Here is an 18457-nt window from a genome sequence, read left to right as displayed (position 1 = left end):
TTGCACTAGACAGTACGATAAATTCGTATTTGTCATGGAAAACAGTTGTCAGAACTAGCATTCTAACCCTTGTCTCTGGATATATTGCGACTGGAGCACAGAACCTTGGACCTCTCGGCTATCCTGACATGAGCAACCATCTATCCATTTTCCGCACCGGTTATCCTCAGTAGGGTCGCGGGCGTGCTGGAGCCCATCCCAGCCATTCTTGGGCAGGGGACACTCTGAACTGGTTACCAGCCAGTCGCAGGGCACACGGAGACAGACAACTCACATCACTCACTCAATTCACAATTTGGACCAGCCAATTAACCTGACATGCATTTTGTTGGGATGTGGGAGGAAAACGGGGAGCCCGGGGGAAACCCACCCAAGCACGGGGAGAACATGCAAACTCCACACAGGAAGGTTCGATCTCATGACCTCAGAACTGTGCCGCACACGCGCTAACCATTGTGCCGCCGTGCTGCCCATGTGCAACCATTATTCTTGAAATTAACGTAAACCAAACTGCACTTGTCAGTAAGATAAAATTATCTCAGTCATAGAAAATGGTAGTGAGAAGTACAATTAGAATCTACTATTTGAAAAACATGCAAACCTAATGCAGTTCCTTAAACCGCTCGCCTATCCTGACATCTCTGCTGTTAGTCTTTGAAATGTGCATGAACGAAACTGCATTGGTCAATAAAATAAAATTATCATAGATTATGATTGTCAGACATGGTGTTCACCTCTGAAGAGCAGCAACTTCACCTCAGAGCCTAACCCACCCGGCCATTCAGACATAATCTACACTTATTTTTTAATCATACAAACACCAAACTGCCAAAGTCAGTACGATAAATTCGTATGTCATGGAAAATTTCCCAGAAGTGGGATTAGAACTCACACCCCTGAAGAGGCTGAAACCCCAACACAGCACATTGGACTGCTCAGCCATCCTGAAACAAACTAAAGATGTTCTTGAAATTTCTATCCATCTACCCATGTCATCCATCGAGAGGAGTGACTGACAGCAAGACAAACACATAGAAAAACAAAGAAAATTTAAAAAAAAAGGGAAAAGTAGCAAAAAACACAAACATTTTTGGACCATGGCCAACCCAAATGCCCAAACAAGTTAAGCACCTCGGCACCTAGGGTGGTCATGCTTTCGTCCTTCAAGCTGAAACGGGACACAAGAAAGCGGCCATGTCACTCGGGTCAGGGTGACACAACACACTCTTCTCTTCAACAGCAGGGCCTGACAGCTTTCACTGGTTTACCCCTGCCGCATTATACGGGTGCCCTGCCCATCTCTTAGAACGCGTCTAAACATCCCACTATCCTTTTACACCACTCCACTCATTCCTATCACCAACAAGAGCTCTAGATTCAGTTCCACCAGGCACGAATGGTTTTGTGACATCAGAAGAAGTTGGTGCTATCCTCAGTGCTCAGTCTACTGGCGGCGTAAGTCAAGTGATCGGAACGGATGCTAACTTCAATCTTCTGCAGAAGGAAGATCAGTCAACGGCACTCCCACAAAGTCAGCTTGTTGGTTTACAACAGGACAACACAATAAGCAGAACCATATACTTTATGCATAGACACAAGAGACCTACCGGGCGTGAGAGAGCTGTCGAGTCGCCTAGTGTGATGAAACTACTGAAGCATTGGAGCAGACTCACCATACAGAATGGCATGCTCTACAAAATAAGGAAAGATCCTCGCATGGCCAAGAAAATCTTCCAGTTTGTGGTGCCTGACTCATTGAAACAGAAAGTCCTTCACGGTTTACATGACTCAGCAGGTCACCAAGGCCAGAACCGTACTTTGTCTGTGGTGAGGCAACGATTCTTCTGGAATGGCATGGAACGTAATGTTGTGAACTGTTAAATCCTGTCAGCGTTGTATATTAGGGAAAACACCGGAACCACACAACCGTGCACCACTCAAGAACATAGTCACCTCTGAGCCTATGGAGTTGGTCTGTATAGACTTTTGGACTGCTGAGCAAGAGAACAAGTCTATCTATCTAGATTCCACGATATTTAGACCTCTAAAATTTTCTTGAAATTTAGGTACACAGAACTGCACTGGCGAGTACTTTACTTTACTTTGGTCTTAGAAACTGGTAGTCAATAGTTTTTTGAATCCACAATTCCTAAGACACTGTAATGGAGCACTAGATACAACCCGGTCATACTAAAACCAACTATCTATTTTTTTAAATTTACGTAGACCAAACTGCACCAATCAGTACGATAATTTTATTTCCGTCATAGGAAATGTTTATTAGAATTAGAACCAACAGATTTTTATGAATAAAAACAATCATGTAATTTATAAACAAAAAATAAGGCAGTTTTTTATTCTTTATGAGTTTAACTCAACCATCACAGGATACAGTGGAAACAGACTTTTTAGTCAAAACAAAGCTTTTTAAATGATATTGATTAATTATTTGTGGGAACAAAAATGTCCCCATTTTAAGTTCATTGGAAATGAAAACTGCATTAAGCTGCCACCTACGAAAGATACACTACATTTTATTTTAGGACAATGCAATGTTGCATAAAAAAAAATATCACAATATTGTGGCATTTTAACCAACATTTATTGATATCCACAACTGATTATTTTCAATAGAAAATTCTCTTAACAAAAATAAAGCATTTTTCTTATCTCTGTGGTCTAGGCTTTACTACCGTATGTCACAAGGGAAACTAAAACATTGTTAGTCAAGACAAAGCTTTTTTTTAATGACGAGTCAGTAAAATATTACATTTATTGAAAAAATCAGGACTGCATTAAGCCTTGAGATGCAAAAGAAACCTATTAAAAACACTACATTTTATCTTGTTATTTTAAATTATTTAAATGAAACAAACTGGCCATTTTACAGAAAGAAAGGCCACATTTGTAGAAATTTTAGATAAGGGATGTTAGCAGGCAGGGTCATACTGCTTTTTTGATTGGGCAGGTTCTGATTTGTCGTTTCCACTTTAAGGCAAGGAAAATAAGTCCCAAGTATATAAACCAAGAAGCTGCTTGAAACTGTTGGTGCACTTTTAAGTCCAGGCACCTCAAAAAAACGTTGAAGATCAAAATTTTTGGAAAAAGGAATCCAAAGTACCAGCTCCTCCTTGTGAACGAGATCTTTTGGGTTGGGGTCCCCCTAATGAGTTTCTGTTTTTCGTTTTGCATGCGGGAGACGCGGCCGGCACCGCCCCCTTTACAGCGGACGAGGAAGCAGAAGAAGAAAAGGATTTGTGCAAGTCCACAGCAAAGTGATAATCATTGTGTTCCGGCATCTCCCACGCCGAAACCTCCCGGCCGCAACGTTTGCAACTCAACATGTCTCCCCCTCCCGACACGGACACGCCGTCATCCATTTTTTGATCGTTCCGTGGCTCGAAAACCGCTTCGGTGTTTTTCTTTTGGAAGAAAGAGGCGATGCCGGGACGAGGTCCCGCCGAAGCGCTTTCGGGAGATCTCGCAGACGGGACGGGAGGAGATGGAGAGGTCTGGCTTTGCGGTTTGGAAAAGAAAGACTGGATGGTAGGGGGCGTTTTCTGTGGGGCTTGGCCGGGGGAGGGGAAGATTTGAGTGGAGGGCACGTCGGAGCTCAGGAAGCCTGCGATGCTCCCCGCTGATGCTGAAGGGGCGTCGCAGAATTTGCTGGCGGAGAGGTGCAGCAAGGTGAGAGGTGGAGACCTGTGAAAGGTGGGAAGATATCAAAAGGGTCAGGGTTTTTTCGTTTAAAATTCTTAGGCAAAGGTGACGTCCGTAACTTCAAAATATTCTACTTGCTGACGCCATCTTCTGGCTGAAATCATCATCGTAGCCTGTGTCAAGCTCCTTTTGTTGCACATGCAAGTATGTGAAATTCTTAGATGCGCTCGAATAAACTTTTTCTTTTTCACCTTTTGTAGGGTTTGGATTGGCGTTTGGACTGCATTTAAAACGGTCCTTTTCTTACTTTCACTATTTTCATCCTCGAATAAAAGAGAACTGCGAGCACGCGCATGAAATCACTCGCCTACTCCAGATCACCGCCGCCTCCTTTCTATCAGTGTAATGTGCTCCATGGCCAGGACACCCATGACAGAAGTAACCACACTTTTAAGTAGATAGGGTTGTTTATTTTTCAAAGACAGACGCTGCCCTACTTACGAACGAGAACGTTCTTGAAGATCGTTCGTAAGTTAAGTTTGTTCGTGAGTTGCTACTGTGTTATATTTTGTATGTTAAAGGTTTATATAAGTATGTTTAAGGCTTGTATAATTAACCTATATTGTTTTGTACCAAAGAACAGTTCATAAAATAATATGCTCTATAAAGATAAATAAATTGAAGTTTAACTTACTTTTGAAAGATGCGCTTTAAGAGGTCCTCCGTGGTAAAAGGAGGCGGGAAAAAAAGCGTTCTGACCATTTTCTCAACCGCATCAATCTTTCTTATTGCAAAAGAAACGGCTCGCCTCTTCTTTACACCAACCATATTGAATGGATGCACGAGATATTAAACAATAAAAACATCAAAGTTCTTAGCGTGTTAAAGATACAGTACATACAGTACTGTATGTTTACACACGAACGAGGAAGTAGAAGCCGGTTTTCTTCTTCGGGGTGGATGCTGGGTGACCTCTCACAGCGCCACACGCCGGTAGCGGTGGAAAGAAGCACTACAGTAATGTCATGTACTCTGAAAAAAGTGCACATATTTGTTAGGTTTTTAATTGTCAATGTCTTTTTCTTCAAGAAAATATGTTGCAAGTACTGTATCCTTAACTTATTATTTAGATAACGTCTAAAAAGCATATTCACGTGGCATTAAAATTGAAGATTGGAGACTAAGGACATTTTCACTATAAGAATAAAGAACTGCATTGACTTATACAGGAACCAAGTTTAGCTCAACTCAAATCAAAACTCTAAACCGGCTTCATTTTTATTTTTTGCGATTAGTTGTCTTATATTGTTTTAAGTTGTGAAAAATGGGGCAGGCAACTTTATGGCTGGGCAGGCAACTTTTTAGAGTTGTCCGTGCACATTTGCTTTATTTTTCCTCAACCTCGTGCTGACATCAACTTCAAAACAGCGCGTTTTAAACACCACAGAGGGAACCTGCATTGTTTTTGCCTGCATGCACTGTAATTCTGTGCATATATGCTCCTGATTTAATTCAATAACTTCGAGTCCCGAATTCAGGGAACATTAGTCATAATTCTTGAGTTAAAGCTTGAACACCACTAAGTGTGTGTTTGGTAACACTGAACTTACCACGTCTCCTGCTGGTTTCCCGCCATATTAAGGCTCTTTATGATGGCAAAGCTGTCCGCAGACAATTTATCGGCGTCGTAGCGCACTAAAGCGCAACAGCGGGAAAAGCTGCTTAGACGCTTGTCCCCCAGCTGACGGACGCCCACTGTTAACTGCTTGGCCACACGGTAGTTCTGTGAGCAAAATCATCGAGAGCACTGGTAAGTCACTTTAGGGAAATATTCAGGATTTTTAGTCGGGAATGGAATCTTTTTTCACCACATCTCTGTCTTTTGTCAGCCTTTCCTCTAGCTCCAAAGCAAGCTGATGAAGCCAGTACTGGACCTGTGTGTGAGCAGAGTGGTATGCAAAAGTATGTGAACCTTTTGGATTTTCTAAGATTTATGCATAAAATCACTGTCAAGTGTGATCTAAAACAACCCCGACATTTAGAGCATTTACATGATTACATGATTTTTGAATGAGAATAGCATGCAAACAATAAGCGAAGGGGGAGAAATCAGAAAATGAAAAGTCACATTTACAGTATGTTGAACAGACATCCACAATATTAGGCACAAATCAATCATTAAAAACAAAAAAAACAACCACTACAGTGTTAAATAGCCGAATTTAGAACTATAAAATACAAGACTGAAATCATGTGGGTGGCTTACATGCACTTTAAAAACTTATAACCACCTGAAGGCCCATTCCAATTGTGTTCTAGAGGGACCACATCTCATCTTATTGTGATTTAGTGTGTTTTGTTGCATTTTACCCATCATGATTGATTCCAAGAACTGATAAGAAAAAATGAAAAATAGTGACAAAAATGATGGAGTCAAAAAAGAAAATGATGGTGAAAAACATACGAGTGTCTGGCATCAAAGAGCTGTTTCAAGATAAGGTAAATGGTTTCAAATTGAATTATTTCTATATTTATTACCGGGATATTCATCTTTATTATCAACACATTAAAAAGATTCCATCGTTTGGATAGATGTTTCATTGATATTTTACGTGTGTATTTTCTTTACTATATGGCTATTCTAAAGTAAATTTTGGAGGCCGGCTTATAGGTTATGTAAGCTTACATGCAAGTATTTACAGTACCTGCTCTTTTGTGGCTAAGGATGTTTTACCAGGGAAGTTCTTACTACAGCCAATAGATTTTGGAAGCTGACGTGGTTTCACTGCTTCAAAGTCAATCCCTCGACACAAATCGTACAGCCATTGACTGAAAAACAGCAAATATTTCAGCGACTACAGAAGCATAAGAGACAGGATTCAAAGTTTGGGCATATCAGACTTACCCGGTCTTCTCCCCAAAGTGCCGCCACAATTGTGCCTGGGAGAAGCGAGTCAGATCCCCCATGTGCTCCACCTGCAAAGCTTCTGTGACCGACACTCCCAGTTTCCCTCCTAGGTTGCGTCTGCGACGAGAAATAGATGCATTAAATATTGAAGGGGTCTCCAGTATTTGGCGGTCCTTTTTGTTGAAATGCTCACATCTTGCTAATAGGCAGCGTGCTGAAAAGTTCAGCCACTGAGTCCAGCGGCAAAAGTGTTTGTCGATTTGGTTTGTTCAGACCGCATGCCAGTTTAGCGAGCACCTGGGGAAAAAAGGCTGTGTTTAAAGCACAAGGTGGGATGTTACGTCACGAAATAAAAAACGGTCACGGTATCAGTGTTGCCGTGTTCGAATATTAAAAACTGCACATTTTGCTAGCCGATTTCAGTACTGCAATTTAAGTTTCGTAAGGAATGTTTTGGTCACCGTGGCTGTTAAAATAAGCCAGTCATAGCAAATCTTTTTCAACCTGGCCATCTGTTAATTAAGGTTTTAGGAGTTAAAAATAATATAGATGCATGATAATTATCAGACAATATTCATCACACATGTTGAAATACATATCACGGTTAAAAAACAACAACAATAATTGGTCATTTAGAGCCACGCGATGACATTCAGAGTTGACCCTGCTGTTTGGTGATGTATTTACTTTAGCTGTACGTGTTTAAAATGTAGACAAAAAATACAACATAGTAATTATAACTTATCATATTTTGTCTGTTTATCTTTATTTTAACTAGAACATTTTTTTAAATATGAATATTTTTGCTACTTAAACAATGTTTCTGCATTTTTTTACGATAGAGAGAAAAATAATCCAATAATAATATTATTTCGAATAAGTTTGACAAAATATTTTTCTCTTTTCTAAATGATTTTTTTACTGAAATCAGAAAAAAATAGTAAAATGATCTTCAATCAACAATACCAGACAATTTTTTCTATTTTATGATATCACTTTTACAAGAAAAACAATATTAATGAAAATAGTAAATTCATTTTTCTATTTCGCTCAAAATACAAATTTAAAAAAAATACGAAAACAATATTGGTTAAAAAAAATATATCAATAAAAAAATTATTTTAAAGAAATTCACGAATAACCTGCCATTCAATTTTTTTTGTAAAATGATGACTACCAAATCAAGAATTTAACAAAACCATACTTTGTTGTGTGAGATGCCAGCTGAACATTGGAAGCTTGTGTGTTGCTCAACAGCTGCTCTCATTTCCTCCACAATGAGGGCCCCGACAGTGAGCTGAACCTCAGCCGAGTCGTGCACCGGCATGGACGCTAGCCACTGCTGGACGCCCATTAACCTCTGCTTTTCTGTTGGATATGGTCATATTAACAAATATTTATGAGAGGAAAGCAATAAGTCTGCGTCAGTTGGACAATAGAGTCGGATTTGATGGGAAAAATATACACCTTTATCCAGAATAGTGTCCTCCTCAGTTTCATAGTCTACCTCAGATGAATCTTGAGGATAACCCTGGATGCAAGTGGTCTTCAGCAAGTGAGGCTCTATCCGCTTTCCAGCCATGTCTTTCAAACGCTGCTGGACAGCCGAGGTCAAGTCCATGTAGGCCTCGTCGATGCTGGCCCGCTCCACCACCGCAAAGCGAGACATGACCTGGATCACCTCCACACTGGCTTCCCTGTAACTGCACATCTGGTTGAGTTTGACTGCAATTTAGTCATCTCGTGATTGGTCCAAAGTGTCACTCACGGGGACAGGTCGGCCTTGCCGTGAGATTCGCGCACACGTGCCACCTGGAGATCCGGGCACTGTTTTTTAGCATCGTCCACCCACATATTTTTTGTCACCCCGTGAGCCCGGGCCTCATAGCTTACTGCGATGATCCTGAAAGAGAACAGACTATGTGAAGGAGGTCACAATTCAATCTTTAATCTATGATTTTTTTACAAGGGGATGTAACAATAGTGCACTTTTTTAAGGTTTTGAAGACTGAAGTAATCTTATACAGGGGGATTCAAACGTGATAAGACAGTAGTTTTATATATGAAAATTTAGTGTGGCCTACGCAAGTTTGATATGGCTGCTACCCCCAGGCTAATTGGTTAGGCAGGGCTTAATTCACAAGCTGATGTTTGAGATCAATGTATATCTGCCCTGCAATATGATTCACTAGCTACATCCTGGTTTGAACCACATCAGTGCATAACCATCAAAGCCTCTAAAAGAAATTAGTCAAGTTAAGTCATGTTTATTTGTCTCATCTCATCTCTCATCTCATTAGCCGTACCGCTTATCCTCATTAGGGACGCGTATATTTGTTTATTTGTATAGCCTTAATCACAAAGAGTCTCAAAGGGCTGCACAGACCACAGATTATTACAAACCACAGACTATTATTACACCATCCCCTGATCTAAAACCTACATGAGGGCAAGGAAAAACTCATAAACCTCAACATAAGGAAAATGAAGAAACCTTGAGAAGGGATTGCACATGAGGTAATCCCCCTTCAAGGATGACCAGGCTGCAAAGGATGTTGCAATAACAAATAATAAACAGATGTTGTCAACATAAAATATAGTTTATTCATGTGATATAGAATTGAAGTGTGTTTTAAGCCTAGATTTAAACCGTTCCACTGAGGTTGCAGATCGAATCTCAGGGGGAAGAGCATTCCACAGCACCGGGGCCCTAATAGAGAACGCTCTCGAACCTGCGGATCTCTTTTTGGCTCTTGGGATCACTAGTAGACCAGCATTTACAGAGTGCAGGCTTCGGAAGGGAATATAGGGGGGAATTAAAGATATGAGGGAGCAAGTCCATGCATGATTTTATATAATACCAACAGAACCTTAAAATTACATCTTAAGCTAACAGAGAGCCAATGCATTCCAAAGACATGCATGTCAGGTTAATTGGCCAGTCCAAATTTTCCCTAAGTGAGTATGAGTGAGTGAGTTGTCTGTCTCTGTGTGCCCTGCGACTGGCTGGCAACCGGTTTAGGGTGTCCACTGCCCGAGGATGGCTGGAAAGGGCTCCAGCACTACCGCGACCCTACTGGGGATAAGCGGTGCAGATAATGGATGGATGGAATGCTTTTATCAGAGCTTCTTATGGACAGCCCCAAGTTACCCAACCCCTAACAGTAGATTGCATTTGAGAACACTTTAAATAATTTTAAATGACAAGTGCCTTTTTCCACAGCAGTTGTTTTAGTACAAGTTTTGCTAAATTCAAGTAACGTTAAGAAGCGAAAACACTTGTCAGAAGCTCACCCGCCTCCTTTCCATGTTTTGTACTGCGCTACCACACATGGCGTTTTCTTGAGTGCCGGATTCAGTCTTTGCTCTACTTGCACGTAGAAACAGTCCATGTCAACTAACGCCACCACTCTTTCCTTCCCGTATTCCATTCTGGAGGACAACAGTCAGTTTATATCCTCTTAAAAATCTTTATTTGAAAGTAAAAAAGCGTTTCTGTCAAGTTCGTTCAGAACGTGAGAGTTGGTGGATTTTGCTTTCCCGCAATTCGGGTGATTACATAATTACGTCATCAAAAGTGGACGGACGACTTGTCTTTTGATGATGTAATTGTATCAACCAATCAGCGCGAAGAGCTTGTTTTTTTTCTGGCAATTTGTCCTTTTACTGTATTAAAAATGCGTGAACTGGTATCTAAAAATTAACATCAATAAAAAACAGTAGCCAGTGTTCACTATGAGATTAGAAGTGGCACAACATATTGTAATAAAACAATGTCGAATAAAAATATTCAAATTGAATCTTTTCTTCCGGCGCCGTCACGAATGGCAGCCACTCCAGCAGCTCCCGTGTTATTTTCGATTGTTCTCGATTGTTCTCAGCTCAGGGATGCTGCTGGAAATGTGAATTTCCCTTCGGGGATGAACAAAGTATCTATCTATCTATCTATCTATCTAGATTATAAATAATATTGAGAGAGGTAATGTGTACCTTGAAAATTCACTCCTACAAAAGAACAAAACAGTAAAAACAAAACAAAAAAACCTATTAACCACGTGGCCTTTGATTACTCTTTTTAAACGCATACTTAGAAAAAAAAAACTACTCACGACAAACAGAAATCTATATAAATGAAAGATGATTGCCAATAATGCAGTATTTTTTTTTTTTCCTTGCAGACACTTTTGCCTTTTCCCCCCCGCACGTTTATTTATCTATTAGTTTACAAAAATATATCACCAACAATCAATATTTATTTTTATAAGTATTGCACATAGAACACAATCGCTTGAACGAAGCACCAAGCAGTATGTCTAAGAAGATATAATTATTGAACAAAGAAAACACTCCATCGGATGTAACACCCGGCAGTATATTTAAAAATTGATAATTTATAATAATTGAACTAAGAATTGATTGAAAATATGTAATGTCCTGTAAAGTATAAGGCATTAATTTAAAAGAGCATACAAGTAAAAAACTAGAAAAAATGACAATCTGATGGTTAATTCATTGATATTTCTTCCCATGTTATATTTTCATGAGCACAATATAATGTACAACTGCCAATTCCAAAACAAGCATAGTTATTATATTTCATGAATATGTTGTTATTATCTGTTTAATTGATCTTACTGTGCACTGAAAGGAAAAGCCCTTCACTTTTGTTGTACTGTACCATGGATAACAGCAATAAAGGCCGATTATATTATAATCTCATCTCATTCGCTGCGCTGCTTATTCTCAGTAGGGTCGCGGGGGTGGTGGAGCCCATCCCAGCAATCATCGCAATCAAGAAGTGGGCAGGGGACACCCTGAACTGGTTGCCAGCCAATCGCAGGGCACATGGGGACAGACAACTCACTCGCTCAGTCACACCCAAGGACAATTCGGACCGGCCAATTCACCTGAAATGCATGTCTTTGGAATGTGGGAGGAAACCAGAGTCCCCGGAGGAAACCCACGCAAGCACGGGGAGAACATACAAACTCCGCACAGTAAGGCCGGGAGCTGGATTTGAACCCACGCAGGAGGTTCCCACGACCTCAGAACTGTGGCTAACCACTGCACCGCCATGCTGCCCCATTATATCCTATTCTACTTAATTCTATTATATTTTATTCTATTCTACTAGTGATCCCAAGAGCCAATAAGAGAGCGGTGTTGTGGAATTCTCTGCCCCCTGAGATTGATCTGCAATTGCAGTGGAACTGTTTAAATCTAAGCTTAAAACACACTTCTATTGTATAGATTATGAATGACCTATATGTCCTGTTGACAATATCTGTGTATTATTAGTCATCCTTACCTCATGTGAGGTTTCTTCATTTTCCTCAGGTTAAGGTTTTTTTAGTTTTTCCTTGCCCTCGTGTAGGTTTTAGATCAGGGGATGGTGTAATGTGGTCTGTGCAGCCTCTTTAGACTCCTTGTGATTAAGGGCTATACCTATAAACATGACTTGACTTGACTATTCTATTCTATACTATTACAAACAACTTTTTGAGTTATTACTTACGTCCTAAATATCAGCCATTAGCATGATTTACTTTTCTTTTTTAAAAATATTTATTTTACAATCAACACAACTTGTTTTGTAATTATTTTATATTTTACTCAGGCATTTTAGAAGCCAGCCCGGAGGTCCTTTAACGGGATGCAATAGGTCAGGTTTCATGTGAGCGCAGTCTCCTTCAGCTCGTCCTCCAACTGGTCAAGCCTGCCTCGCCCGTACGGTTCGAGAAACATCCGTAATAAAGTCTATTTAGCTCACTACTAAACACCCATCTGACCGGTAAGTGTTACTGTCGAATGGGGGTTACTTTAAACTTTAATTTATTCGTTTTAACGGGCTTTCTAACTCGCTTTGGCGACTCACCGGTAACTCTCCTAGCTCTAGCATTGATAGCTAGGCTAGCTTGGGCACATTGTGTCCTGCTCTTGTAAAATGTAACCGAGCTGCCAACATTCGGGGAAAAATGTCGTAAAATACACCTGACCTTTTTCTGTTGCATTGGCAGTGTTTAGCACTTTTTTAATATCCTAATGTTTTTTTTTTTAACTTACTATCGTTTGGCCTATGCCGAGTGACTGCCCCCGGGCTTCACTTTGACGCGCTGGTAATTAGCGGCAACATGCGGTCTTAACCCCGCCTAACTTCCTAAACTAATTCGAGATAAGAAGTGGACGATCGTTAACTGTCAGGCCACTACGAGCGGTGTCATTCACTTGTTCGAATGTCACAATGACGTGAACACAAGAGCACGAGGGGAGAGTCTGCAAGGACTCAAAATTGCATCACTTTGTATATACAATATTGGGTTTATACTTCAGCAGAATTCTGTACCATCCTTATTTTTTTTTTTTTTGTAGTGGAAGGATTTCTGTGACATTTAGAAGTGAATATGTAAGATGGCATCATTACGTAATAGCGCATTTAACTTTGCAGTGGTGCTTCAGCTTTTGTACTTGATCCATTCCATGTTTATGATCGAGGTATTATTTATTTTCACATATGAAGTAATTGCAAACCCATTAATCCATTCCGGCCCAAACGGAAAGTCCAATAAATGTGGATCTAACTAACAATATAGTCCTTAAACTGATAATGATCAAAATAACAATACCTCAATATAAACATGTTTTTCTATTATTTCATTTTTGAGTGACTCACGATGGCAACTTCTCCTTTATTATGGTCAGTATTGACCGGCATTTCTTTCGGAAAGAGACAACTTTCATTGCAATGATACACTTGTTGAGAGGGGAAAAAACGTTATTCAGCTTTTGTGCACTGGGCAAACTCAATCAAGTTTTTTTTTTTTTATATTCTGCTATCTGTCGTACTTCAGTATTATGACAATAAACTGCCTATTAATTTTTAAACACTTTATTAACAGTTCCATCAGTTCTCTGATTAATTCTTACGCTGGGGTATGTGCGTCTCAACTCTTCCAGACAACAAATATTTAAGTGGAATGAGAGTGCCTTTTAGTCAATTTGCTGCCTCTCTAAGTCTTGTTTACATGGTGGATACACGTTTTCTGCTTCACATTCCCTTCATATTTAACATTTCCCACACTTTTTTTTTCTTTTTATAATCATCATAAAAATAGCGAGTGCATCTAGTTTATTCACACTTGGCTCCCCAAAACTTTGAGCGTGATCCTGGCCGTTGAACAGCTGAACTTTGGTCGAAAGCGAGTGCAATTTATTTTCAAATTTTGGTAGATGGTCAAGATATTCGCGGGTAAAGAAATTCGAAAGTACAGGCACCTTTTGTATTTAGATTGTACAGTGCTTGTTTCCACAATAGTCACCACTGAGCTGGAACATTTTAGCTTAATTTAGGAACAAGAGTTCGGTCAGCATTTGGGCAATTTCCCAGTGAACTGTAATGCACATAACCAAAAAAGCTTTACCTAAATGTTGCATAATCTAAAATGTATATATATATATATTTTTTTTCTATTGTTAAAGCTTTGCTACTTGCATAAATGCTTTACTAATTTAGTTTAGTTGATTACAGAGTGAAATTCCATTATTATGGTTACATTTACAATAAACATCAACTGGAAATGAGAAACTGCTTTAACTAACCAATCTCTTTTGAGGACTTGCAAGCAGATTTTAAAAATAATTAAAGTATCGTTCTATCTTCAAATTTTGGAGTTACGTCACAAATAAGGTGATGAGCACTTCATTTTTAAACCTTCCAGAATAATGTTCAAATGTATTATTTCTATGTGAATTTTCACACTTTACAAGCTCACAAGGTAAAATTGGATTATCTGAAGCATATAAGCACTGTTGTGTTAAACATTGTTAGAACAATAGTGGAAAGATATTGTATGTTCGTGTTTAAATGTAAACTTATGCTGGCACAAGATACAGATAAAGTAAACAAAAAATAACTTTTTGGCGTTCCTATCAAATGACAACTGTTATCCACTTTGCTCTCCAGAAACGATGGCCGTGCCTCCATCATATGCTGATCTGGGCAAGTCTGCCAAGGACATCTTCAACAAGGGCTATGGTAGGAATTTGTGTGTAAAACCCTGAATTATTTTATCACGCAGGGCTTGATCCAAACATTGTTTTTCTTCAGGGTTCGGCCTGGTGAAGCTTGATGTCAAGACAAAGTCAGCCAGTGGAGTGGTAACTACCTTTATGTTTTATTGGAGTGGACGCATGCTTTAATCAAGTACTTGGGACTCAAACGAATTAATCTTTGAAAATAACTTAATTTGGATTTTTTTTAATGACGTTAATTGGGATACCATTGTGAATGTCTAACCCCTCTAAAGGTAAAGAAAATGGCAAAGAATCTGTTGCTTATTTAGCCACTGTGTAATGAATGTTTTACTTGGTTAAGTACATGAGTACCTAAATGTCTGTTGTCATTTACGCTTGTTGTTATTTCAGGAATTCAAAACATCAGGATCCTCCAACACGGACACCAGCAAAGTGGTCGGCAGTCTTGAAACCAAATACAAGAGGGCAGAGTACGGCTTGACCTTTACTGAGAAATGGAACACAGATAACACTTTGGGGACAGAAATAACCATTGAAGATCAGGTAAGGGAAACTGGAAATATAAATTGATAACCAATCACAAGGAACACAAAATTTAGCCACTAATGCAATTATTTTCTAATAGATTGCTAAGGGACTGAAGTTGACCTTTGACACCAACTTCTCACCAAACACCGGGTAAGATCATTTGGTTTGATGAAATGTGGAAAACGGCAACATTCGTAACTCCTTGTATTTCAATCATCGTGGAGACCTTGCTTAAGTCGCGGTCCCCCGACGCTAGCATGCAGCTAGCCAGCCACTCTTTAAATTGCTTTCTTACTCTAAAATTTGTTGTATTTTTGTATAATAACAAAAAAAACATCCATTCAAATGCAATCCTGCATTCTGTTTTTATTTGTTGATCTATCGGTAGTATTTTGCTACAGTAGTATATTCTCGGTCACTATTTATGTCATCTCAAGGTAAGTTTGACCCTTGTATCTACTAGGTCCTTAACATCGATTGAGGAATCGAGAGGTAAATAATGGTCAGAAGACAGCAACCCTAACGAAGCTCCCCAAAAGAGGGCGCAATTTTCTTGATGTTAAAGCATGTCACTATGATTAAGTTGGTTTTTTTTTTAAACTTAAAACCTAACATCACATCAAAATTGCAATACTGGTCTGAAAAATAAGTTAGGTTTATTCCAAAATCATGCAGCCTTACTCTTACTCAATAAAACCTTTAAGTATTTTGCCTGACTAAATAGTTGTATTGTTGCAGCAAAAAGAGCGGCAAGGTCAAGACCGCCTACAAGCGCGAGTACTTAAACCTGGGCTGCGATGTGGACTTCGACTTCGCTGGTCCTACCATCCATGGGGCAGCAGTCATCGGTTATGATGGCTGGCTTGCCGGCTACCAAATGACCTTCGATACCGCCAAGTCCAAGATGAATCAAAACAACTTTGCTATCGGATATAAGACTGGAGACTTTCAGCTGCACACAAATGTGTAAGTAATCAAAGCTAAATGCTATTTATATTTTGCTTAATCACATTGGATGATATAGGGTTCACTTAACACGTCAACCAGTTTGGACAAAGTTGATTGGTCTGTCATCGCTGGACCTGAAATGGGATTTTGTTCTTTTTTTCCAGCAACGACGGAACAGAATTCGGCGGTTCCATCTACCAGAAGGTGAGCGACAAGCTTGAAACTGCCGTCAACCTGTCATGGACGGCCGGAAGCAACAGCACACGCTTCGGAATCGCCGCCAAATACCAACTGGATAAGGATGCCTCCGTTAGCGTGAGTAGAACAGTACAAGATAATGAAACATGGAAAAAATTTTTAAAACATTGAAATACTTTTATTTTGCAGGCCAAAGTGAACAACAACAGCCTAGTTGGTGTTGGTTACACCCAGACCCTTAGACCAGGTGAGAAGAGCAGACTTTTTAAAAATGTTGTTTCAACCTCTTTTGAATTCTATTGAAGTGTAGGTCGTTTGATGATCTCTAAAAATTGGTAAGAAATTGAAAACACCAATACGTTAAAATTTAATTAATCGGATATGTCCATTTACTTCAACTTGGACAACCTGTTTTAGGGAAACAAGATGTGTAAACATGTTCACTCCATTTAAACGATGATTTAAAAAAAAAAACTGTACAACAGACCCACATGAATGATGGAATCATTTCCGAGTTGAAAACGGCAAAGTAATAGTAGGAGATATAAATCAACATGCATGGAAACTAGCGGTTGCAGCTAGTTGTCTCTGTTCTCAATGCTAGCATTAGTGAAGATTATGACACAGGCATTTTCTGGTAAGTTATTTTAGCATTAACTGCAAAGGGATGCTGAAGTAAAGTCTGCCACCAAAGTGATTCTATTGAAGCTAGCACAAGGGTCGATAACATTTTTGAAATTGAGACCTCATTTTTTTGTTACTAATTAGCGCAGAGAGCTATCAATTTTGCATGCTTTTCTAAAATTACATTTTAGCATGTAGTTATCATTGTTATCCACTGGGTGTAATTATTCATAGTGGTCGTTGAAATGGCAGTGGTTTCTCTTAGCAGTTAGAAACCCAATTTGTAAACCACTGAAGTACTGTAAACACTGTTTCCCATTCCTGCACAGGTGTGAAGCTTACCCTGGCTGGCCTGGTGGATGGCAAGAACATCAATGCCGGAGGCCACAAGTTGGGTCTGGGCCTGGAACTGGAGGCTTAAGCGTCCCCGTAACACCCTCGGAACTCCGGAATATCAGAAGAAATTTGGCCTTAGGTATTTCCCAACCAGCAAAAGTGGGGACATCTCGGAAGGGTTCGCAAAGGCTAAAACGACAAACTCTTGAAGTGAGCGCCATCATCACGTTGGTGCTTTTGTTGTGTTGCGTTCTAGTGAGAGTCAGAGGGCAACCCAATTTGGTTGTCTTCATTTATTTATATCACCCAAACATTTTGGTTCTTGTGCAGCACCGCCTCATATCCAACCTGTCCCGGTTAGCGTCTCTGTGCCCCATCTTGGCAGACACTTCGAATTTGCGTGCTGAGTGCTGCGATTTATTTGTCTGATATTCCTTGGTTTAAGTACACTAAGCATCTTCACAACACTTATGAGAAACGGTCCACTCGACCGACCCCAAAAACAAAAACGCACGGGAGGCTCCAAGCGCTTGAAGACGATGCCAAATTGATGAAATGTCAAAGAGGAGTTAACTGCAAGTCTTCTACTAAAAGGACAAAAATGTTCTTTGGCTATGTCACCTTTTCAATAAAGCCTCCAACCTTCTATTGACTTGTGTGTTCGGCTGCAGAACACATCTAGCTTGCCTTTTTGTCGGGATTGTATCACTCTCACTAAACCATCGCAAAACAATGACAGGCGTGTCCACTAGATGGCAGTAACGCCCCCACCCAACGTGTTTTCATATGCTTTCATGCCTATTGTGACTGATACTGTGTTCCTTAACAGCCACTGGATTTACTCCTAGTACATTAGTCAGTAAGATACAAGATATAGTTTCAGTTTTCTTCACTTCTCAATTTATGAAATGTTTAGAATAGGTTCCTCGATTCCAAGGAAGAGAAACGCATTGTTTTTCAAAGCTCCCATGTCCGGGAAGAGTAATGACACCCACTCAAAATTTTAAGTCACCTCTTATCAAAATACCTTACTAGATGCGAATAAAATCTTACTATTTTTTCAAATGAGTAGCATTTAAATTGTATAACATTTTTGTAATCTCAAAATATATTAATTCTAGAAATGCAAGATGGGTTCTATGTCACCAAGGTAGAGAAACGCCTCTGTTTACAAAGATCCCCTATTGAAGCAAGAGCAGTTACACCCACACAAACATTTTAATT

General features: G+C 39.7%; 2 protein-coding genes across 3 annotated transcripts; one reads left to right on the top strand and one right to left on the bottom strand.

The window, feature by feature from the left end:
• Positions 1–2387: 2387 nt before the first annotated feature.
• Positions 2388–12769, bottom strand: polh (polymerase (DNA directed), eta). 2 transcript variants are annotated; one of them, XM_088352047.1, is made up of 10 exons: positions 12632–12769; positions 8337–8471; positions 8036–8271; positions 7773–7936; positions 6762–6865; positions 6566–6685; positions 6366–6489; positions 5529–5594; positions 5271–5443; positions 2388–3702 (listed from the first exon to the last, which is right to left on the bottom strand). In XM_088352047.1, the coding sequence occupies exons 2-10, from the start codon at positions 8420–8422 to the stop codon at positions 3090–3092; spliced, it is 1686 nt and encodes a 561-aa protein (XP_088208173.1). In that variant the 5' UTR covers positions 8423–8471; positions 12632–12769; the 3' UTR covers positions 2388–3089. The 2 variants fall into 2 exon arrangements, with proteins under 2 accessions (XP_088208173.1, XP_088208172.1); XM_088352046.1 differs by lacking the exon at positions 12632–12769 and adding an exon at positions 9863–10118.
• On the top strand, positions 12196–17879 carry LOC148354270 (non-selective voltage-gated ion channel VDAC2). Its single transcript, XM_088352048.1, has 9 exons — positions 12196–12359; positions 14529–14600; positions 14673–14722; positions 14990–15142; positions 15225–15277; positions 15866–16093; positions 16240–16390; positions 16463–16520; positions 17227–17879. The coding sequence occupies exons 2-9, from the start codon at positions 14534–14536 to the stop codon at positions 17316–17318; spliced, it is 852 nt and encodes a 283-aa protein (XP_088208174.1). The 5' UTR covers positions 12196–12359; positions 14529–14533; the 3' UTR covers positions 17319–17879.
• The last annotated feature ends 578 nt before the right edge of the window (positions 17880–18457 follow it).

The sequence above is a fragment of the Urocampus carinirostris genome, chromosome 13 (assembly GCF_059441175.1).
Source record: "Urocampus carinirostris isolate Australia breed hairy pipefish chromosome 13, RoL_Ucar_1.0, whole genome shotgun sequence".
Lineage (NCBI taxonomy): Eukaryota > Metazoa > Chordata > Actinopteri > Syngnathiformes > Syngnathidae > Urocampus > Urocampus carinirostris.
This window is presented reverse-complemented; position numbering and strand designations above follow the sequence as displayed.

Bases quoted from the DNA above. Each gene is read 5' to 3' on its own strand.
- polh (XM_088352046.1), bottom strand. From the start codon at position 9,999: ATGGAATACGGGAAGGAAAGAGTGGTGGCGTTAGTTGACATGGACTGT. The intron at 8,272-8,336 runs GTGAGTGACACT...CCAGATGTGCAG, and splicing joins GGCAAGGCCGACCTGTCCCC to TTACAGGGAAGCCAGTGTGG. The intron at 6,490-6,565 runs GTAAGTCTGATA...GCTGTTTTTCAG, and splicing joins CACTTTGGGGAGAAGACCGG to TCAATGGCTGTACGATTTGT.
- LOC148354270 (XM_088352048.1), top strand. From the start codon at position 14,534: ATGGCCGTGCCTCCATCATATGCTGATCTGGGCAAGTCTGCCAAGGAC. The intron at 14,601-14,672 runs GTAGGAATTTGT...GTTTTTCTTCAG, and splicing joins CATCTTCAACAAGGGCTATG to GGTTCGGCCTGGTGAAGCTT. The intron at 15,143-15,224 runs GTAAGGGAAACT...ATTTTCTAATAG, and splicing joins AAATAACCATTGAAGATCAG to ATTGCTAAGGGACTGAAGTT.